General features: G+C 39.8%; 1 protein-coding gene across 1 annotated transcript in view; it reads right to left on the reverse strand.

Annotated features, from left to right (window-relative positions):
- Positions 1-24468, reverse strand: part of fryl (furry homolog, like) — a 164999-nt gene extending 140531 nt beyond the window's left edge. Inside the window, exons 1-2 of the mRNA XM_007892728.2 lie at positions 23783-24468; positions 919-1118 (exon numbers count right to left, since the gene is read on the reverse strand). Coding sequence (XP_007890919.1) covers positions 919-1118; positions 23783-23855 — 273 coding nt within the window. The 5' untranslated portion in view covers positions 23856-24468. The remainder of the gene's footprint in view (positions 1-918; positions 1119-23782) is intronic.
- Between the last annotated feature and the right edge of the window lie 680 nt (positions 24469-25148).

Consider the following 25148-nt stretch of genomic DNA (forward strand, 5'->3'; position numbering starts at 1 on the left):
TGACAGAGAGAGTATAGCATGGACAGGTGACCTCTTTTATAAAAAACTGGATTGAGAGCTCAGCAGAAAATAAAAACAATAAAAAGAACAACTGGTAATTCAACCAGCAACTCTACAAGGTTAATTCTGTAGATGTAAGAGAACACGAATCAGGCTTTGGTGACTTTTGATGCTGTCCTCAAAGTGTCAATCACATCCGCCATACACCAGCTTTCAAAGATATACCACCTACACATCCTTCTACGCAGTCAGAAATTGTCCTTCATAGGGCCACTCCTATTTCCTTCACTAATTTTGCCTGTATCATTTGGGGCACCACGGATTCCATGACAACTGCTACCACTCTCCTTTCCAAGTCCATTTCACCCACCCACATAAGGCTTATTATTTAAAGATCCCAATTAAAAGATAACTCTGTGGAATCAGGTTCTTTTATTTGTTTTCATTTTTCCCCATCTGTTCAGTTTATTTGCTGGTTACTCTATCATTGATGGATTTTGACCCCTCCTTTTTCTTGTCTATATGCACCCTCTTGGTGATATCATCCACAAAGAGAATGTTAACTTTCACATGTATGCAGTGACACACAAATCTATTATTCCCCGTCTCCCTTTGATTTCTGGTCCACCTGGTTCTGTTCACCTTCCTATCAGACATCAAGGAACTGGATAAGCCTCATTTTCTTGCAGCTCAACATGGTCAAGACCAAGACCACCCTCCCCGGCTCCTACCAATGTATCCTCTTTTCCAGCTCTGACTTCAATATCCCTGACCTCTCCCTCTAAACTCAGTGAACCAGTGCACAACCTTGGTGTTTGCTTTGATCTTCAGCTCTATTTCCTCCCTTGCATTCAGATCCTGGTCAAGATTACTTTTCTTTATCTTCTTTTAGGAAAGTAACAGTATAAGTTTACTCACCAGTGGTTCAGCCATCACAACTTCAATCTTCTTCTCCGCCTGGACTGTGAATTCAGCCAAGAGACTCTTGATGACATACTCCCCAGGTTTGATGTCTGGGTCAATGGTAACGTTTGACATGATGACACTTTTCTTCTCCCAGATGGGATGAGTGCCTGTAGAAATACGGCGCCTACTCACACTGCTGACTGGTGCCGACGCTACAAGGGAAGAGAAAGAAAAGTGATTCCTTATGACTGATCAACAGAAAATGAGCAACACAATTCGGTGAGTTTGTCTTAAAAGCAGGAATGGCAGTCACAATCATTAGCCAGGTGAATCCGTTTGACAAGGTAGATGTACTTTTCATTAAAAGCCATAATATATATCCTAGCATCATGACTTAATCACTCTTATTCACGTACAAAATAAGCTGAAATGTTCAGACACCCGACTGACCAAATAAAATTAATACAATACTGAATGCTAATAAAGCATTACTTATTGTTCAGCCAAGTCAAATTAGCTCATAATACTAACAATTTTGAAATGCTTACTATGTGGGAATGAAAGGTTTGCAGGAGCGAGCTGTAGCGCTCAGCTTAGAAGCAGTAATTTCCTACTTAATTTCAGTTGGATTCACATCTTGCTTTAAAAATGTGGGAATCTATATTGGAAATGACAGACCGTCTCACGTTCCAAAATAGAACTAGACTTTGGGTATTGCTCTGGGAAGCCAAGTTTACCATATATTAAAAATTTGTGAATACTAAGTCTGGATAACACGTAGTACATGTAGTGAATAATGAACATAGCTTTACAATTTTAACTTTTTTGTTCGAAGATCACGTTTTCAGTTAAGGAATGGTTTACGGGTCTTTCCATTATTGTATTAAAAAAGTCAAAATGCAAAGTTGATATAGGCTGTGGATATTTTAAAAACTGACCTGGGAATTCAGGAAAATTGTTACAATTCCAGTAATATGATTAAAAAGCTTTCTGAAAAAAATTGAAGCGCTTGATGCATCTCACAATTTGTTGAGTAAGTTGTCATCTTCAAAGTTTAAGGCTATCTGTCATTTGGGGTTTTTATAATACTGTACAGTGTGCTCACAAGTCGTTCTCATCAATTCTGCAACAAATTTCAATCATAACACTTGGTGGAGCAGGAAATGTCTGTCCAGTGATTATATTGTTGCTAGGGGCAGCGTAAAGTGTTTTGGCAAATTAAGGGAATGGTAAAACAACATAATTGGCTCATCAGCAATTCATGGGTTCAAAAGGCAAGGCTTTCGATGCCACAGTAGATTAGCAGATTCTCACACCCACAGGAGGTGCCAGACAATTCCATTTGACTCAGCTAACCCCTTCCTCCCACTGAACTCTCAGCAACCATTACATTAATTTCATAGCAGAACTTTTTAATAGTTTATTGTGTACTACTTCACTTCCCTCGCATTGTTTTACTGATATTAGTTCCACGGGTACGAGCTTCCCTCTCGTACCTCAACCAAGTTATCACTCGTCGCTTATGAGCCAAAAGTTTTGATAGGTTTATGAGGGGGAAAGGTAACCAGAGGGCATCACAGCCAGAAATGATCCAGTAATCAACTGGCATCCTCACATGCTAACCAGTGGGTATTCAACAGTTAGCAGGAATCTACTCTGACTGATATTCTCTCCCCTCCTTAGCTCGCTGGCATTGGTCTCAAGTGCTGCACTCTCCACTGTCAAGGCTGAAAGATTACTTTAACACAGCACATTACTGATCAAACATGGGATTCTTGATCTGTATTGCTTAGAACCACTCAGGTTACCCACTCAGCCATTGGGAAAGCAAGGATATCTCAACTTAGTGTTATCAACTGGAGGAACTTAAAAATCGCAGAGTTTAAAAAGAAATATAGAAATTTAAGTTGAAACACTGTGTCAACAATATTTGTTTCTACAGCAGCAGATCACTAAAATGGTGATATTTTATCTAAATTTAATTATGCAATGGAAATGGTATGGTTCCAATGCTAAGTTTGACTGACATCAGTCTTATTAAAGTTTAGTGTTTTAGTGCAGTAGCAATTTCCACAATTTCAGTCTTTATCTAACTAGTCAAGATGTCAAGCAAAATATTTCAGCAACTCTGGTGACAAATTCAGTGGACTAAGATACTTTTATGAGATTGGCCAAATCTTAGAAAAGTATCTTAACCCATTGTATTTATCACCAGCAGCTTGCAAGTTCAAAAAGGCAATGTTTTTGATACCAAAGCAGATCAACGGAGTACCACACAGCTTTGAAGAGATATATAATAAATATACAATAATGCTTGCAGTTAATATAGCGCTTTTCACGTCTTCTAGACGTCTCAAAATGCTTCATAGAATATACTGTAAAGTGAATTGATTGTATATTTGTAGGCGAAACATGGCAGCCAATTGCGCAGAGCAGTGTACCACAGCAGTCGTGGATTGAAAGGATCAATTTTTTTTTTTTTGAGGGATTATTATCAGGCGTGTGGAGTAAGGAAACTTGCCCAAGGTTTTGCCCGGCCGAGAATTGAACGAACCCAAGTCTCTTGCTTGCGAGGCGAGTGCTCTAACCACTGAGCTACAGGACTCCACACAAAGAGTCCTGTAGCTCAGTGTAGCTCAGAGATCCAAACAAAGTCTTGCTATCTGAAAAATGTGAAAATGAGTCATCAGCATTCCCTCCCCCAAAACAAAATGTTTTACAAATACTTCAGACATAATGCGTCAATCACATCTATCGAATGGGCAGTTTACATTATTTTACCATAGCCAATTAATTTTACAGTATATCCCGTGCAGCGCTTTGAGATAGCCCGAAGACGCGATGAGGCGCAATGTCAAATTCAAGGATTATTATTATTTTGATAGATACCTTAAAACCAAGGCTATTCTGAGAAATTAATTCTCCAATAGGGCACAGTGCGAACCATAGCTCAGTGGTGCCCTAAAGCACAAGTAGAATATCTATTCTTCGCCTGCAGTTTTGACATCTCAGCAAGGCCATCAGAGAAACTAGCCATAAATAAGGCACTTCCCCAAAGAACAGAAGGGAAAATAAATCAGAAAGTAGTGAAGCAAGCAAATCTACCTCTCCGCACCTCCCAGCAGCTGGTTACAGAGAGCTACAAGTAGACACTTGCAATGGAATGTCGGCTGCCTTATAAACTGCTAAACAATGCAGAGGAAGTGAGATAACATTTAAAGGAAGAAAAATGCGCAGTTTGAAATAAACAGGAAAATATACAATGTTCACTGGCTCAGAGGGCCAAAGATGCAGTTGGAATGTTTAAAAGGAATTTAGATACTGTTCTTAGCAAATATTAAGGGTTATGTAAAAAGGTAGGGAAAGTGGGGTTAAAAATTCTACCACAATCTAATAATATGGCATACAGGTTAGAAGGGTCCTTATGATTTGTATTCCTGGGTGAGGTCTAACTATCTTCAATTAAATGTCATCAAGACCGAGGCTCTCTTGCTTTACTTCCATTAACGCCTCAATACCTGAGGTGCTGACTGCATCAACCTGCACGATGATCACTCCACCTCACACAGCTGAAGCGAAAGATTGGTGTCCTATTCAACCTCCAACTGCTTTTCAGCCCTATATGGCTTTCACTCATTCACCTTTCCCTCACCTAAACAAAATCACCCACTTCTGGCACCACCTCTCTACCCCTCCCTCCTTTCTCGAGCCACCGTCCAGGCTCCATTCCTCCTGCACACACTGCTTTCCAGAATTCCACAATTCTGCAGCCCATTATCCTCTCCATACCGGCTCCACGGGCCCACAGCCCCATCATCGCTCAGCTCCCCTGGCTCTCCATCCCCCAGTGCATTAAATTCAAGATCCTCATCCTTAATTTTAAATATTCCATGGCCTCATCCTTCCTCTGCGACCTCAGTTTCATACCATCATGTTGTATGACTCCATTGTCTCCCTATCCTTGAGAGGATCCAGTTCAAAATCCTGGTCCTCACCTACAAAGCCCTCAATGGCCTCGCCCCACCCTATCTCTGTGACCTCCTAACCCCCTACCTATCCGCCCGCTCCCTCCACTCAGCCGGCTCTGGCCTGCTCCATGTCCCCCGACCCACCCGCCCCACCATTGGCGGGAGAGCCTTCAAGCCACTCTGCCCCCAACCTCTGGAACTCCATCCCCCAATCACTCTGCCTCACCCCCTCCTCAGCCTCCTTCAAGTCCCGCCTCAAGTCCCTCCTCTTCGACCATGCCATCGTCCACCACCTTTTCCCTCCCTTCTCCCTCCCTGACCCCAGCTCGGGTCTGAAATGCTGTACACTGTCCAGCACCTTGGGACGTCCTCCCAACATGAAAGGCGCTATCCAAATGTAATCTTGTTGTTGTATAAAGTGTTTGCTACTAACATTTTTTGATTCAAATATGCCCCATCCTGATTTCAGCTATAGATTTTTGCTCTTTGTCTGGGAAATTGTGGGAACGAATCATTCTATCAGTCATTCGAGTACAATAATACAAGGTGTCAGGAGATGCCAGGTTTTTGTAATAAGTTCGAACAAAGACCCTCACATGTTACAGTGAACTGGAAGTCTGGCTGACGGCCAATCCTATGAAGTCATACAAAAAAGATTTGGAGAGAACACGCAACTCCAGCAAAAAGCACAAGGTCCATCTTGCCACTGCAAGATGCCTTTAGCTGCACAAACAGAAGCCTAACATCATGAACACATTTTATAACAGAATTTACATCTTAAGTTGATCAATGAGCATCTTGCATGCAACCCATTTAATTAGTTTATTTTACTTGCTGAAAATTTTATAAATTTTCCCTCAAATTAAGATATGTGAATGCCTTTCTTTGTCCACTTTAGAGTCAAAATGTAAGTGGAAAATTAAACAACAACAAATTGCATTCATACAGCACCTTTTCTTCATAGGGAGGATGTCCCAAGCCATTGGACAGTCAAGGGTTTAGACTCGAGTTGGAAGTTGCATTGGGAGGGCTTGAGGAGATGACCAAAAGCACAGACTAAAGGTAGGTCTTCAGAGTTTGAAGGAGGTGAGGGTTACTTTATAAAACCTAAGTCGTAGCTAGATATGAGGCCCATTTCTTGTTATTCCATTGAAAATTGTCAATACAACAACTTATATTTCTATAGTCACCTTCACGCGGTGTAGTGTTTGATGAACAGTACTTGGGACAGTTCTTTCTGCCATTCTTTGACCTTAGCACGAATTAAGGTTTTATAGTACTATTCTCTGTAGATAATCCTAATATACACATTTATGATTCTACCCCCACTTATAAAAGCAAGGATTATATAGTATCTAGGATTACTTCTATAGTTCTGGCTGCCAAACAGATGGTGCGCAACCGTTTTATTACATGTGTTTATTACCTACTGCACCTCGTCCTCATTATTCTTTGAATATAATTCAGCCTTCACATGCAAATAAACAAGACCATTTCAATGAAGGGGAAGTAGAGGGGAGTAACCAAAGAAACAGTCTCTTTAAGAATTTAATTGCATATGTGTGTCCCATCCCGTCCTGCCCCTATCCACCCCCCAGCGCACCACCCCCGCCCCCCCCACCCCGATTCCACGATAAATTTGCTGACGTTCATCCTTGGGAATTACTTCAGATGTCAGTTTTGCTCCACCTCCAGCTAATACTATAAGTTCCTTCTGAAATCTCACCATTAACTCACAAACAACTACCTTAATAATAATCCTTACAATTGTCAATGGGAAATGTCTCAAACCACTTCATAGGATATACTGTGAAGTGTGGTACCTGTATTTTGGAGGCGAATGCAGCAGCTATGTCCTACGTCATAGAGTTAGTGACCAATTTTATTTGGGGGATTATTAGTTAGGACACTTGGAGTAACCCCTTTCTCGTATCGAATAGTGCCACGAGATCTTTAACATCCACCTGAAAAGCTAGATGGGGCCTCGGTTTAACATCTCATCCGAAGTACGATACCTCCAACAATGCAGCACACACACCCGTCGCACTGCAATGGTGCATCAGCCTAAACTTCGAAGTTCAAAATCGCAATGTGGGGATTGAACCCACAACCTGACTCGAGAGGTAAGATTGCTACCAACAGTACCAACTAAAAATCCGTAAAAGAAATACAAAGTAGTATTGCAAGGCTGAGAAAAAAACACACTAAAAGAAAATACAAAGCTCTTAATCGAGTGGAGAAGCAAAGAAAACTAGTAACACAAGTAGATAAATCTTTAAAAATGGCAAAAACTTGCTGCACACCAGCAATCTGCTTCCCAAAGAACTGATTTTCTACTATGGTTAACCAAACATTTATCGTGAAAATCCCAGCAAATCAACGGATAGAGAGATCAAATTAAGGAGATTGAGAAATGATCAACAAACACTGAATTCAAACTGTGATTCCGTCAAAAGATTCCATGGAAGACAGTTTGGATGTTGATCCAATTGAACAAAAAATTTTCTTCAATCTAAAATAAGCCCCAGAGGTTTAAATGTAGCTTATATCAATGATCCATTCAAACAGAATATGAATATATTTATCATTTAACAACTTGCATTTATGTAGTGCCCTTCACGGGATAACATCTTAAGAGTGTTTCACAACGACTGTGTTGGACACCGAGCAAGTGAGAGGGGAAGGGAGATGACTATTGGCACACTCGAAGGAGTAGGTCTGTAGCCTGGATTTAAAACCAAAGAGAGACTTGAGGTGAGGTGGAGGGGAAGTGGGAACAAGTTCCAGAAGGAATTTAGGGGTAACATAGGGATACTGTGTATTGCATAATGTGTGTAATTGCCCACAAAACACAGTCACTGAACTTTACAGCCTGTACTGTGCTTTGGGACATCCAACGTGAGAGGTGGTACACTAAATATAAGAATTATTATTTTCCAACCAAAACAGGGCCCTAATGTAAAAAGGCGGCCCATAAAATTAAAACTGATAAATCATCAAGCATTAACTGCTTTTTAAAAAGCCTGCAATCATTTTTTTTTAAATCTTTGGATACCAATGCTAAACACACTCTTTAAAGTTTTAAAAAAAGACCAATATTGCTACAATATAACAAATTTCTACAATCATGGGCAAAGTAATTGTACTAAGGCCATAATTTAAAGCATTCAAGCACAACTATAGATTCTATATTATTTCAGACATTAGCAATCTTGTTACATGGAAACTGAAAGTACGAGAACAATGAAGCACTTGCTCACCCATTTGGAGTCAATAATCCTATGTATGTTCACAAATATTCTTATCTAGCCAAACAAATTTTACTTCCAGCTTTGTGCAGCCTTTTGCACGTTCACAAAATGCAACTAAAGTGGACAAGCACCACAAGCCTAAAGTCTATACAACATGGACACCAGTAATGTTTTTTCCTCCAGTAACAAACTTACATTAGTCACTTATCAGGAAAACAATTAACAAATGACCCAAAGGCGATCCACTTTCAACTTTATTACTGAGTCGTACCCTTTTCAATCATAAAATCCACTTCCTGCATCTGACATAACCACGTAAATGCAGAACGGAAATTGAATGTCTCCACCCTTGTAACAAACCAGAAACATAATCCCTCGCAAGCAAGACACACTTACCACCTGTGAATCTATATCTGACTGACAATGGGTAAACAGTGCCAATTACTTCTGCCTCTACTAATTTAAACACCTATCAGTAAGTTTTTTTTAAAAAATAGTTTTTTTTTAAACTATTTTAAAAAATTAAAAAAAATAGTTTCATACTTGAATAACTCTTGGAACACAATGATCCAACGGTACTCATTTTTATTTACCTGTAAATGCACGTTTTAACTTGCAACACCACAAAAATCTGGTGTGCAGTGAATGGCAGAAAATGGGATTAGAGCGGATGGCTCCATCAGTATATCCTTCTGTGTCTTAAACATCCTATGATTCTATCATAGTCCACTTTCAAATTTTCTCTAACACTTTCAAATTTTACCTCTGAAGACTTTAATTTATGCCATTGATTGTTTTCATAGTTGGTATAGTATCACTGAAAATGAGGCAAGGGAACCATCTTATAACTTGCTTTTATATAGCCCCCTTTATGTAGGATAGCATCTCAGGGAGATTTACAGTGACGGGGGTTGGACTCTGAGCAAGGGAGAAGGCGGAGGAGAAAGTGACATATTTAATACCCCTCATTATAGTGCTACCTTGTTTCTAAGATGAGTAGGTAATGGACATTTTGTGACATAAAAATCGATTATCACACAAATCCTGCTGAGTCGGTCGGTCAAGTTAGATTGTGCATCATAAGAATGCAAACCTTACCAACTTGCGGAAATTTTGTGATATTGTGTCTCACTGAACCTATCCCACTTACCCTAGTGATGCCATAACCCAAAACTCTACAACAGCTGGTTTGTTCCTTCACTTGAAATTGTTGTGTTTTACCAGGGTTTCCCTGTTCTGTGAAATTTGGACCCAAGCTAAAATGACTTATCCAGCAAAGATGCCAAAAAACATTAATTTTACAAATCTGAGTACCCTCGCTATATACGTTTGTCATAAAAAGGGGCAAATGTTAATAAAATATAAATTATCTTCTGGCCAGCAGAGGGAGCTATATTTACTTGCTCATCGTTACATTCCAATAACAAAAATATCTGGATCGGGATTGTAGAAAGTGTGTGACTCAGCAAATTAACATCAAAAAGGAATGGACTGCTCACAAATCCCGCTCTCCTGAAGTTGGTTTTGGAAGCGCTTCAGCAATAAATGCTCATCTCTCTACAAAACAGGGATTGGACCCTGGATATTTAAGCATGTATAGCATTCACGAATCTGGACTCAAGGCAAAACTTTCCAGAAATTGCCCTCCCAAGCCATAGAATTTCCATATTAGCTATCAACAGATATCTCCCTTTAGCATGTAGAATGGCTTATTTTGTTAACTTGTCACCTTCTGCTTGATCCAGATCCATGGGGTCACGGCAAAGAGACATGCCCATCATGAAGCTGACCCCCTCTAGTCTATTGAGCAACAGATCAATGTAGGCTGAAACCCTCCTTGCAGACAATTCCCAGTCATCTAATCCTCTTTCAAATCATCCAAAAATGCCCTTAAAGTGACACAGTTCTACAGTGTTAACAGTGAAGTCAGTTGATAAATGCAAACAGGAAAAGTGGGAGCCACGTTCATTATACAAAGAGTAACAAGCTAACAAGCTCTCAAAATCCTCACATGATGCGGGAAGCATTTCATCAACAAAGCTGAAACAATGAGACACATATTTAACAGCCCACACTGTTCTCAGTATCTGTAGGTTTGGGAATTTATATTTGATGTACACATCATTGAAAAGTGGTGTAATTCAGATTTGTTTCAAACAAAGGACGATACTAGAAAAAGGATGCATACATACTTCCTGCTGATTGAAAACCACACCGAGGCCAAACTCAACACTAATGGTGAAGTGCACCAGTTGCTCAGATGCTTGTCCATTGATCTAGTCTCAAAAGCCATTTGTGGCTCGTAGACTGGGTACGTCTAAAATAGGAGGAATTCATAACCATGCTGACAGCCTCCAAACCGAATTACCAAGAGCTCCACATATGTGTGGTTTCCAGTTCATCTGTTAAGGACTGCACACTCTCTTCCTTTAGCTAAGTACCCTAATCCCAGAGAATGTTGGTACAGGTTGACAAGATCAAGGCATAGGGGGACCTATCCCTGAAGCAATGGCTTACTGCTGGAGTTTAATGTCATTGAACATTGGTAAACTGCCTACTGGAACTACTTAATTGTTCGGCCTTTGACAGTCAGGGTTATCAGGAATTAAATGGGAAGAATATATATATATATGTGTTATATTACAATTGTTTTGGCCAGCTGGGTAACTGACATGCAGAAACACATATCTATGCTTATCCAAACCAGACAGTTTCTTACATGTATGCCACCTACACATCCTACACATGGGAATTTCCCATGTCTGGAATGGAACGTGCACTGTCTCCCTGGAGGGACTCACCTTGCTTACTTAACTCTGGAGATTATTAGACATAGATTGGTAATAGCAAAGGCTAAGGGAACCTTTGGAGTGGCTGGACCTTAACCAGCTACAACAGTACAGCTCACCAGGAAGCTCATAAGGAGGTCCTTACATCTGCTGGGATTCAACTCATGAGAGCTCCAACCTGCACTTGTTGGATTTCAAAACATATTATTTTTGCCGTTTTATTGTAGAGTACATTAAAATAGAATTCCCAAACAGACAGACATTTTTGATTCTTTCAGTGTAACTATTACACAAATACAAAACAAAATCCTAATAAAATAAACGAAAACACTGTCAAGGCTTCTTTTCTTCTCAAACTGTAATATTCTTATTTACTTAATTATAGGTTAGCTCATAGGATGAAAGGTTTGTGCCATAGCTTAAAAGTTAGATAAAGAGCGGATTGTTTAATTCTAGAGTAAGAGTCTATTGTCTTACGCAATGAGCTATTCTGTTTGAAGTTGGAGAGCAACATTAATGCCAATCCTCCTCATGAGATTACAACATTATTTTAAATTAGCCCCATTTTCCCCTCCCAAAGGAAAACTATTAAACACGATTATTGGATATCAGAATGCATCACACAAGTACATACATATCTATGGAGCACTGGGGAAGAATTTCCCTGAACTATTATATTATTTGTGAAAACTGAAATTATGGATTATTTCAATGATTGCACTACTTGTTGCTCTACTTTGTATAAGATCTGATAATGGGTGACCTCAGGTAAAAGTAAAAGCGAGTTGCCAACCTAGTTGTAGGAAAATACTGGGCTTGGAGAAGCATCAGTTCAGCAGTGTTAGCAGAAAAAATAGGTGATTGGTTTGTGGAGCCTGGTGCGGGATAGGACACGAGCTGCAGAGTTCTGAATAGTCTGCAGTTTGTGGATAGAAGAGCTGGAAGTCCAGCGAGCAGGAAGTTAACATAGTCAAGCCTGGACATGTAGGAGATACTGGAGCAAAAATCAGGATCACAAAAGGAGAAAAACTGAGAGAAGAAAATAATAGAAAAAAGAAACCACGGGAAGAACAAAAATAATCACAAGCAATATTTTAGTGGCACTTTTATATTGCACGAGGAATACAACATGGGGTTTATTTTCATAACAATGCAAGTGGGATCTTTGTTTTCAGTGCTCACTAACATTGTTGTGACATTCTCAGAAGGCTGAGCTCCAACACATGATGTCTCTCACCCTCAGTGAGCTTTTTTTTAAATGGTTGAAAATAGCTGATAAAAAAGTAAGTCCTGTTCAATCATGAATATTTGAGTGGTGGTGCAGCAAAGTACCAGAGTTTGTTTGAACTTTAAAAGTTTGTTTTTGTCAGTTTTGCACAGCACGTGCAAATAGGAGAACCCACTAGAACTAAATGCATCTCCCTGATGACTTCACAACCTCTCTGAAATTCCTGTTTCAAAGTTGTCCTCCTAGGAGGAGGAAGAGATTGAGCACAATGATACAAAGCATGTACAGCACGGAAACACGCCACTCGGCCCAACCATTCCGTGTCGGTGTTTATACTCCACATGAGTCTTCACCCATTTCGTACTCCCTCCCATTCCCCTCTCGTGTGAAGACTATGGAGATCAGCTGGATCTAAGGTGATGTGCTTCACAATGGAATGGCAGAATCTGGTTAACCCTTTGTGATGATCTCAGTAGCCTGGTTCATGAGCCAGGCCGGTCTGAAATACTCCAGGATACTATTGATTACCAAAAGACCTATCTCGTCAGCAGGACTTGGGAGAGGCAGAAGAGTCACTGCAAGCAGCAATTCTTTCCACTCAGCTCCTGTTAACCTTACATATTGCTCGCCTCTACTTCCAAGTTCCATAGTCTCACTATTCTCATTCGAGGGACAGACAGGGAAACAGACTTGGTTCTCTGCCAATGCCAGAGGTTCTCAACAACCTCTCCCAGACAGTTCTGCAGCTACTGAGAACATTGTGGCACATTGCTACCACAAGACCACACCCTACCAACTATTGTACACAAATCCACTGCATCACAAGCCTCAAAATGTGCTCACTAGACCCTCTGCCCTTCCAGTGCTCAGTGCAGAAGTTGTGCTTTTCTATCATGTACTGCCAAAAGAAGCGTTGCAGTCTATCATCTAATGCAAATACACAGACCTCCAGACTAACGCAATTTGAAATTAGGTGCACCTATCAGCACAGCATTATTCATCATAATTCACTGGAGTTTTTAATCTTATGTCAAAGTCTTTTTTAGAAGTATCATTTTACAAGTATGTTGGGATTAGCTCTAAAATGACTACTGTAATCTAACTGAGACTCTGTACATTCTTCATAGATCCAATTTTTAAAGATTTTAAGGCAGTATATCCTAAGCAAGAGGCTCTATGAGGTCATCTTGTAATCCAATAATAATGTATACAATTATGTCAATCAATGTACTGAATTATTTCGCTCTGCTCTTTCCTACAGATATTATATTACTGTTTTCTCTTCCCAAAAAGGTCATCCAACCTCCTAAACTGCCACCTATTTTGTAAGTTCAGAGGATTCAGACATCATTTCACAAGATCAGTTCAGATAAAGTAAGTATTTTAGCCCATCTGATCTTATCATTACAGAATAGCAACCCTACCATCCTCTCATCACAGCAAAACGTGATTTAAAAAAAAAAAAATTAGTCCAGTGTCCTGGCCTCAACTACCCTTAGTGGTAACTTGTTCCAGGCTTTCACTACCCTCCGGGTAAAGAAGAACTTCCTGGTATCTGTACTGAAATTGTCCTTTGCAACTCTAACCTATATCCTCTTGTTCTAGTCTTGATGTACCACAAAGTGTGGGGTTTACTTTTCAATCCCATTTAAGATTATGTCCACTTCTATCAGGTCTCCTCTGAGTCATCTTTCAAGACTGAAGAGTTCTAGTTTGTCTCATCATAATTCATTTCTCTAACCTTCGGACTCATCCTCTTTGTTTTCCTCTCCACTACCTCCAGGCCCCCTTAGGTGTGGCCTGACCAGAGCATGATATAACTCAAACATGATATCTGAGGATCTGAATTCTACTGTTTCAGAGCCCAGAATCTGTTTGCCTTATTTTTTTTGTCAGCTTTGAAATGCTAAGCAACGAGTCAAGGAGCACTCCTAAATCTCTTTCAGCTTTTATTCTTACCTTGGCAAGTTTTATTCCAAAAGTGGATTACTTGTTTTTCCTATTCTTACTTCCTAAATTTAATACTTTGCAATTCCAATCATGGAATCCTGTCGCATGTTGGTTAGAGCACTCGCCTCGCAAATGAGAGGACCTGGGTTTGATTCCCAGCAGGGTGAAATCTTGGTCAAGGTTTCTTACTCCATACACCTCTGTAGGAGCCCAGTTGTTAGTCAATTGGAGGATCACTTTACAGGGGGTAAAAATCCCTTAAAAAAAATGAAAACCAAAATTAGAAATTTGGTCACTCAATCCACGAGTGTTTGGGGAACACTGCTGTGCACAATTGGCTTCTGAGTTTCGCCCACAAAATAGTCAATTCACCTTACAATATATTCTGTGAAGTGCTTTGAGACGTCTTGAAGACGAGATAAGGCGCTATATCAAATGCAAGGATGATTATCATTATTATTATAATTATCTGTTATTTAAATTAATTTGCCAGTTATCAGCCCATGCGCACACCCTATCAAACTCTATTTGTAAAACCCTTGCTATCTCCTCTGATTCCAGTTCCTTTCCCCTCCGACAAACTTAATGTTATCTGCAAATGTAAACATCTGACATGAAATCTGCAAATCCAGGTAATTAATATGTATCAGCAGCAGGAGGGGTCCCAGTACAGACCTTTGAGGAACCCCGCTTAACATTTCCCCTCATTTTAGACCCAGCTCCTCTAACAAAGGCCCTCGGTTTCTTTCCCTTTATGTCTTTCCTTTGATACTCAGTGGCCATTTGTGAAGAATTCCATCATGTGGTACTTCACAAACAGCTTATCAAAGAGATGCAAAATTTACTTGTAATATAAGTTAATATAAGTTGACAATATGTTGCAATTGATTTCTATTTAATTGAGACAAAGATATCTGAAACTCAGATAAAAGTGTCAGAAGGGTCACAATATTGTTGGCTTATAGACACAATGTATTGATCTTTATTCTCCTTCCTCAAGTTGTTAGTCTGGTGACAAGCAGTTTGTCCATTAAAAAGTTCACATGATCAAGGTTTCTAATCCTGATTTTGCCATTTAAATATGGCAAATGGGTAGAGTACAAATGGGTACTTCAAATACAAAAACTTATTCACCTTTGGAAGCTATGGAAACTGTAAAAAAAAATGTGATATTAGACAGGTGTCATCGGTCCTAGATTTTGAAATGTTCAGCAATATTTAAGGTAAAAAGCAATACAATACTACAGAGACTGCTGCCATGAATTTAAAAATATTTAGACTAACTATGAGTTAATTTATCCTGGAAGGTGCCTAGAATTCACCCAGAACAATGATGCATTGAATCAAGTATTTTGAAACGTTTGGAATAGGATTTTATTAAATACATGAAACATTAGTTATTATGAATTATAAATACTTTGCGCTTTCGTCTTTGCAAACGGTTTTCCTCCAGCCCCCCGCACGGTCTCATGCGGTGTTCCTCGGGGCTCTGTCCTCGGTCCCCTTGTCTTCACCCTCTACAGGCTCCCCCTTGGTGACATCATCCACAGACATGGGGTAAATTTCCACATGTATGCGGATGACCATACCCAACCTCTCAGCCTCCACCCTCAACTCCAAGACCACTGGTGTCCTGACCGACTGCCTGTCCCCCATCAATTCCTGGACGAGGGATAACTTTCTCCAACTGAACGTCAGCAAGACCGAGGCCCTCCTGATTGGCTTGTGCCAGCGCCTCCGCACCTCGGGCACTGGCAGCATCAGCCTCCACGGCTCCACACTCAACCTCACTAAGCCAGTCAGGAACCTGGGTATCTTGTTTGATCCTGAACTGTCCTTTCTCCCCCACATCCGCACCATGACCGGCACTGCCTACCACCACCTCCGTAACATTGCCCAACTCCGCCACTGCCTCACCCCTCAGGCTGCTGAAACCCTCACCCACGCATTTGTCACATCAACGCTCGATTACGGGAACTCCCTCCTCATCGTCCTTCCCAGCTCTTCCCTTCACAAGCTGCAGATCATCCAAAACTGTGCAGCTCGTGTACTCTCACCCACCAGGCTCCGTGACCCCATCACTCCCACCCTCGCCTGACTCCACTGGCTCCCCATCCCCCAGAGGATCGAGTTCAAGATCCTCGTCCTCACTTTCAAGGCCATTCATGGCCTCGCTCCCTCCTACCTCTCTGACCTGCTGATCCCTACCAACCTGCCCACTCCCTCCGTTCAGTGGGCTCCGGCCCACACCATGTCTCCCTACCATCAGCGCCGAGGCTTTCAGCCTTTCTGCCCCCACACTCTGGAACTCCATCCCATGGTCCCTTCGCCTCACTTCCTCCCTTTCCTCCTTCAAGACCGGTCTCAAGACCCTCCCCTTCGATCGTGTCTTTGGTCGCCCTCCCACCTCTCTAACTTCCCTCACCCCTAAACCACCCCTCCCCCATGCTCGGGTCCTGCCCCCTGTCTGTCCCGACGTGAAAGGCGCTCCATAAATATAATTTTGTAATTGTTCTTATTGATACATTTCAATGGATAAATTGTACTTTCTGGTTCACACAAACCAGTTCAGTACAACAATGGATATGAAAATAACAACAAATACACAATGGCAATATCTCTTACGTTTATTCTACTGGGGAGTTCAATTCTAGTCCAGAGACCTTGCCCAAATATTGCACAAGAAACCGCTGGCATTTTTGCAGCTACTGCTCAGCAACTAGTTCATCAAATGATACTCCCTTTCTCTGACATTTAAGCACTGCACCCGCTTTAAATGGCTAAACACAATTTGCCTGTGGCACTACCGTCACAGTTCTGGACTATTGAAGCAAAGAATGGAGTCATAATATAGATAATGATAAGTGTGTAAAACAGTAAATTGTATACAGTAATACTGCACCCATGTGCAGCTTGACTACAATTTTGTTTTAAAAACTGATTAAACACCCACAATTTTCTTTGTATGATTCTGAAGTGCACAGTATCTGTACAAAAAATTATGTTGCTATGTTTGTATAACATTAAAAAAGGCTAAATAGCGACAGGTCAGTGCTTACAAAAAAAATAAGTGATGACTTAAAGAGCAACAGTATTTCTATCAACTCATATCTGCTACAGGGCACTGTCACCAAACGGTATTTCATCATGTTTCTGTTAAAATAACTCATACAGGAACAGCAGTATATCACAGTACTGAAAGGAAGTTTCATCATCAATATGTCTTAAACAAATAATCTAGAATTTAGAGTGATTCATGTCCTCTGCCTATTTGAGTGTATTTTTAAATTGCAAGTACTACTGACCTCATGGATGAAATTAGTTGTAAAAGAAAAACTTTCAAGTCGGATAGTAAAAAAAATCCAGGAGGGTGGGGCGGACGGGTTCAGTTGTAGAAGTTCTTCAACTACATAGACTCATCTCATTCTATTTTACAGATAAATTTATTAGCTCTACACATGATGCTTCCCAGTGAAGATGTGTACTAAAAAATATGAAAATGTGATTCTTATAGTGAAGTATAACTCTATATATGATTCCGGAACCATTATGATGAAATGTACCATAATAATAACAATCCTTGAAATTGATATAGCGCCTTATCACGTCGTTGAGACGTCTCAAAGCGCTTCACAGGTTATATTGTAAAGTGACTTGACTATTTTATGGATGAAATGTATTATAACACCTTATCACATCATCAAATATCGCAAAGCACGTTACAGGATTTTTTTTACTGTGAAGTTTAACAGGTGTGTATTTTGTAGGGGAACTTATTGAGGAAATGAGTGCATGAACACACACGCACGCACACATGCAAGCATATGTTTACAGCCACAAAGAGGAGCTAGACTGACTGGAAAAAGCAGCAAAGCTGATTTGATTCCTGTTTTCAGTCATAAATTAAATGGTTCTATGGCGTGAACAAGCAGGTTGTGCCAAGCTCCATTCATCCTGGTGGACACTCCTGTTAACCTATGAAGTCGGCTGAGCAAATCTCCTCTTGAAGGTCAATCTGCTGGTGGCAGTGGAGCTGGTATTTATTAAATGATTCTGCACAAAGAACAGGTGGTTAAAGGCAGTTGCTATAAAAGCTACAGCCTGTGAGAGCCCAAAGCATTAATGTATTCCTGCTCCGAAGCACCTAATAATAATCCTTGCATTTGATATAGCAATACCTACTCACATCCACATCTGAGTGCATCACATTTCTAAATTATTTACTGTTTTAAATGCTGTAAAGAGTACTACAGCACCAATTAAGACAATCCCAAGAGTCTCCGCATTCTCCATATAGTGCAATAAAAACAAAATTAGGCTGCGGTAGGGCAGGAACTTTCATCTCCAATTCCCAAGTCATGCTCGCAAATGTCTCTCAAAAGTCCCAAGTCACTTTTCATTATTTCTTTTGGAGTTTTTTGTTTTTGTATTTTTTTTAAAACCTTTCATTCATCCAAACTGAGTCTCTGTTTTAGTAATTCTATCAGTAACATACAGGGACACATGCAAGCATAATTTTTAATTATTAATACTGGACATAAGGATTCCGATACACTATTTAAAAAGAGAAGCAAGTTTCTTCTGGTGTCCTCCAGTTTGGTCATTTACTTCATGGCTGTTTGTGGGATATGGTTGTGTGGAAATTGGCTGTCACGTCCACCTACAAAATAGTTACCACACTTTACAGTAAATCCTGTAAAACTGACATTTTGATGACATAATTGCTATATGAAATAAGGATTGATTATATTTTTAAAAGCATTTGCCTGTGCCTATACATATCCAGCTTGTTTAAAAATAATGTATTTATTACATGTTCCACATAAGTATGGTGCTTTTAATTGTTATAGAATGATTATCCTTGCATTTGATATGGCACATTTCACATCCGAAGGACATCTCAAATCACAGGATTTACAAAGTGTACTGACTGTGTATTTTTTAGGTGAACACGGCAGCCAAGAAACAACAACAATTTGCATTTATATAGTGCCCTTCACTTGGAGCGATTAATAGAGGCGGAGCTTGATGCCGAGCCAACATTAGTTGGAATAATGCATGAAATGAACGATTAATTTTATTTGGGGAATTATTGGGGAGAAACTCTTGGGTCTTTTAAACAGTGGCATGGAATCTTTGACGTCCATCTGAACAACCAGGCGAGAACTGGGTTTAACATCTCATCTGAAGGATGGCACCTCTAAAAATGCAGTGCTCCCCGAGCACTGCACTCAAGTGAGCCTAGATTGAGCTCAAAGTTTGTGGGCTTGAACCCACAAACTTCTGAATCAGAGACAAGAGTGCTACCAACTGAGCCAGGGTGATATCTAGAACACCCACTGTGTGATCAAGCAATGCAAAGGATGCTTTGGAACTGAATTTCTTAAAACACATATTCAAATTCTGTGGATACAATGGGCAGATGTTGGAAGGCATCAGCATCAAATCTACACTTTACACTCAGGCCTCCACTTGGATTTCCAACAGTAAATCTGTAAAAGACTGAAAAGCACTCTCATCATTCTCTACTAACTGCCTTCCATGCCAAGCTCCATGCTTCTTGATGGACAGTCTTGCTGACCTATGAAGTCAACAGAGTAAATCTCTTCTTGAAGGTCATTCTGCTGGTGGCAGTGGAGCTGGCTTTCCCTGAATTATTCTGCAGAAATCCAGTTAGATAAATGCAGTTAGCTAACAAAAACATAGCCTATGGGATCCCCAAAATATTAATGCATTCATGCCCTGAGCATCTCCCTTTAAGGTGAGGAAGGTCTTTTTTTTAAAGAAAGACAATATAGATGGGATGTGGAAGGACCTTCTGGGTATGGTGGTCAATGCAGAATCCATATTAGCTTTCAAGAGGAAATTAGATAGATATCTAAGGAGGAAAAATCTGCAGCGGTATGGAGAAAGGGCAGGTAATGGGACTAAATAGATTGTTGATCCAGCACTGACACAATAAGTACAGTGGTTCTACAACATCAACACATTGTGCTTTACATTGTTCTAAAAATGGTACAATATAGGAAGGACAGGTCAACAATCCATTTAGCAATATTTAACAATACATTTAGCAGCAACATACTGTACACACTTTAGGCAATTATCATTAAAGACCATGTGCAAAGCAAGCACGTCTGCAACAACAAACAGCTGAATGAAGCACTACAAATGATGTTGTAGGATTGGATTTTTCTCATCATTCAAGCACATTCAATTTTAAAAACAATTTACCTACGATTACTTTATCTGGTGACAACCTAACGAGCTCAGTTGATAGTTCTCACTTCACCCACGTAGACTGCTATATTAATCTACACTACAGGTAACGTGTCTTCTCTCTTTCTTTAATCTCTTTTCCTCTTCATATCCCTATGATTCGCCATGCCCATTCCTATCTTGGTTTCACTTCTGACTCACAGTACAATTTCAGAAGCATCAATCACAATGACAGAATCTCAGTCAATGTTATGGGATGTTATTTCTAATGTCTGAACACATTATACCTCAAATCAACTTTTTCTTCTTTCATTTTATTATACAGACTGTATGCAAATAATAAAAAAAACATTTTGGAATGTCATTTTTACCTTTCTACAAACTACTTTAAACTAAGGGAGTTAAACATATTTGTGGGATCCATAGTTTTTTTTAATGCTTTTTATTAAAGAAATTGTGGTGACTCACTTTCTCTTCACTATACCAAACACCAGTAACAGAACAGGGATTCTGCCCAAGCAACAAGAAGCTTTCAAGACAGTGCTCTCAATGGCGAGCTATGAGGTTGTAGCTGGTTAAACTCCAGCAGTACCCCCAACCCCACTCTGGGGTCCTCAAGCCTTGGCTCTTGCTAAACTGAAACTAATAATCCAGATTTAGATGAACACAGTGTGTCCCTCCAGGGAGGGAGTGCACAATCCACTCCAGACATAGGGACATTTTCATATGTAGAATAGCATACATTTGTGAAACTCTCAATCTGGTTTAGATACTCAAAAGAATGGTGATGGATCTCTGCATGTCAAACATCCAACGTACCAACAAAAAGCATCCAGTTCCACTAACCAGCATTTGTTAATTCTTCATGTTTTCTTTAAAGTTGAAAAATAATCACTTGCATTGCCCACAGTTGTACAACAACTGGTGTGAAGCCAAAATGATGTGAGATTACCCTGAGGAGATTTTGTACCACTTCTTAATCCAAGTTAAACCTAAATAAAACAGACCTCACAAAATGTCCTTTCAATTCTCTTTGGAAAGATTGCTGAACAGTTATTATGGAATGTTATAGGATCACTGAATGTTTACGGCACAGAAGGAACATGGTCTGTACTGGCATTAGCTCTCCCACCGCAACTATGGTAACGGAAAGCCTTCTCTGTCTCCGTACCAGTCAATAATATTTCTCCTCATGTAATTATCCAATTCCCTTTTAACTGCCTACATGACTCAGCTTCAATGGCTATTTGTGCTAAGCTGGTTCACATTCTAACAACCTTCCACGTAAAAAATATTCTTCTAACCTCCTCCTTTTTTNCCTTCTGGAAATAATCTTCAATTTATGCTCTCTTGTTGCAAACTAGGGAATCGGTGGAAACAATCTTTCTCTGTTGAGCCTGTTACTCTCCTCTTCGATTGTGCCTTTGGTCACCCTCCTACCCCTACCCATCCTGCCCTCCACCCCTCCTGATCCCAACACCGAGCTCGGGTACAAATCCCTGACTGTCCAGCGGCTTGGGACGTCCTCCCGACGTGAAACGTGCAATACAAATGTAATTTTTGTTATTAAAGCCATTCATAATTTTGAAAAAAATCAGATCCCCTTAATCTTCTGTACTCCATTGAAAATAATCCAGCCTTTTAAGTTCCTCCACATATCTACAACCTTTTACCTTTGATATTCAGTGAATCTCCACTTTAATGACACCCCATAATAAACAATATTTTATTAGGTTTTGTATTACTTCGACCTCAGCTCATACGCCATTGAAGTATTTCTTCTGTGGCATTGCTCATTCCTGTAACAATACTAATAACAAACGAAACCTCTCTCTTCTCATGGAATGCATGCAAGCCATTTCATTAAATTCAAAAGGATGAAGGTTGATGCTTTTAAATAGAGCAAATACAGAATCTGTCATCATCATCACAGAAGCCACTATCTGGCGAATGGATCCAAACCAATTTTGTGCTTGTGGATACTTCCGCTTCTCCCTTTTCAAAACATGTAGCCACCAACACATTGAAATGTCTCAAAAGTGCTTCAGGAATAATTGTTGTCAAATGTAATGACTGTTTTGTCAATCCTGCAAACATCCAATCAAGCATACTTCTGTGGATTGCCTAATCGGAGAAGGGGGAAATCTAAAATGAAATTAAAGATATTTCAACAGTGGAAGACAATTTCTCCTACCCATTTCACAACAACTTCTCCCGAAATAAATCCAGTCTACTGCTACCAATAAGTGTTTTTTTTTAATCTGGTATCCTAGTGAAAATCTTGCAAAACTCCCAAAATTTGTTTAAAGCAGTCAAATGGAGAGGACGTTAACCACTGCATTGCCAGATAGAGGTACAAGGTTTAAAAACTAGGGAGGCATTCACCTATATTCTGAATAGGGTATTCAAAATAATATCAGAATCTTATACTAACCACTGGCAAAGTAAACGCTCACTGATTAATTTGGAATCTTGGTGATAAGCAAACTCAAGTGTTAGACAGTTTTAGGACAGTTGCGACTCAACTAGAAAAACAAATACCAGCATTCCAACTTTCCAGGCGATTTTGTGGGGGAAACGACTGAGGAAATCTTGCTAACTTCACTCTGTCATGATGCTGTCATCTTATATTTACATTTAATATCCAAATTGAGCCCTGCAGTAGATGAGTTTTAGAAAGGAATTTTCAGGCAGCAGCACAGAGAAGCTAAAACTAACAGAGCCAGTTTTAACATACAAATAAGGTTGTTTCACAGCATTTTCCTGACAAAAGTACGAACCATCAATGTTGGCAGAAAGTCTGCATACCAAAATCAGGCCATATTAATGTCACTCCATTGTTGCTCCTGAATAGAAAAAGCTAAACTATAATCAAACAGCAGCTAGCTATGCATTGACATTCTGCACACTAAGCAGGCTCGTAACATTCAAACGATACAGCGCTACATCAGGCTTTACAGAAAGAACCTACCAGCACTAAATAAAATGCGAGTGATTCAGAAAACAACCCATTGATGGAAACTGCATGGAAACATTTTCATTCTAACATTCTTAACCCTTAAGGCTAAAAAAAATTATGCTGACACGAATATTTATTTACCTTTTACAGTTAAAATCTGCAAAATCTCAAAAAGCTTTGAAAGTACGTGTGATAAAACATTAATTGGAGTACTCTGAAAATACTGCTCGTGCTTTCTTCAGTTCCAGGATGGTGAACATTCAATTTTTTATAAATAAAATTATGGTATGCATGGTGTCTATAGAACTATACATTATTCCATCTGATTTGAACCAAAAGATATATTTTGACATTTTTTGATTAAAAGGTAATTATAGATTTTGCATTTTGGGATAATTTCACACCATTTTACACAATTCTTTAACATTTATGCAAAATAGTATTCTTAAAAACAACGTATATGTACGGATCTATATATAAATACATATAGACCTTGAAGCATTTATACTTACAGCTACTACTCCAAGACTTCAGCAGAGACTTGATGCTAATTTCAAAAAACATGGAATCCTGTAGGCTTAACATTATGCCTTTTGTTGAGCAGAATAATGAATTTCAGAATTATAACAGTTTTGTCCCAGCTCTGCCAGTCGTTCGTCTGAATTACTGTCCCCTCACTCCTCTCAAAGGCAACACAATTCAAGCCTCAAGTGTCCCTTCGTCATTATTATGCAGTCTTTTCTGTGTGACGCACGCTTTGAGCTCTAGTGCTGGCTGAATACAGATGAACTCAGAAGCAGCCTGGAAAAACTTACTCGACATGGAAGGTGCCCTGCAGGGAAATTTCACCTTTCATAGAGCACAGCCACATAGCCTCACAGACGGTATCATACAAACCAGTGCACAATGGTTAAGTTAGGCTGAGCAACTATTATCAGCTGCTTCCTAAGATGTTGATACACACAATATAGAAGGGTGGAGCTCCAAACTGTTTTAAGCAACTTCTTAGCTCTAGCTGCCTACGAAATACAACTGCACTGAGAAAATCCACCAGTGCACCACTCTTCTCAATTGCCTCACACAACTGGCAGTTTTTCATAGAGTCACAATTGAAGTGCATCCTTTTGCACTCTCATCTGCTGAAACGCCCGGCTCCAGCTCCTCTTCACAGGAGTGCATTGCTTCCTGAAGCTCTGCCACCCAGTCAATAATCAGCAAGCGCTCAGCATGCTTGTGATGACGCAGGGTACAGCGTCCCACTTAATCTACTAAAGATAATGTTGGCAGGCTGCTTTCGGGAGGAGGGGGGAGGGTGAAGGGAATAGGGTGATGCAATTAATACTGTGCCATTTAGCCTATCGTGTTTCAGCTTTCCTAATTTGCTTAGCTCACTGCAAAAATGTTCTTTCCTCTGGCTGGCTGCTGAAACTAAAATGAGATCTTGTTTCCCAATTGCAGAACCAGAGTAAAAACACTTTTAAGGTGTTTCCTTAAAGCAGCAGCACAGGAAGCTCTTTTTAACCATACAATGTGCAAGAATGTTTTTAAAGTACATGATATGGAAGAAAAACATTTTGTTAAGAATTGTATTTTAAGCAAACATTTGTGATCATCTTTGATATGATCAGAGCAAATATTTAGCTATTTTTGATGATTAATAATTTTCTTCACCGCAGTAGTTTATGCAGGGTGGCTTAAAGGGGAAACAAAGCCAAAAAGATGGATTTCTTTACAATATATTTTGTAAAGCGCTTTGAGATGTCTCGAAGACATGAAAAGGCACTGTATCAAATGCAAGGATTATTATTATTATTGTAACCCGTTTAGAAATGGAAATAACACAAAATAGTTCTTTAAACAAAGGGAAAACTCGCCAGA

This window comes from Callorhinchus milii, unplaced genomic scaffold (genome assembly GCF_018977255.1).
Source record: "Callorhinchus milii isolate IMCB2004 unplaced genomic scaffold, IMCB_Cmil_1.0 Scaffold1, whole genome shotgun sequence".
NCBI classification, from domain to species: domain Eukaryota; kingdom Metazoa; phylum Chordata; class Chondrichthyes; order Chimaeriformes; family Callorhinchidae; genus Callorhinchus; species Callorhinchus milii.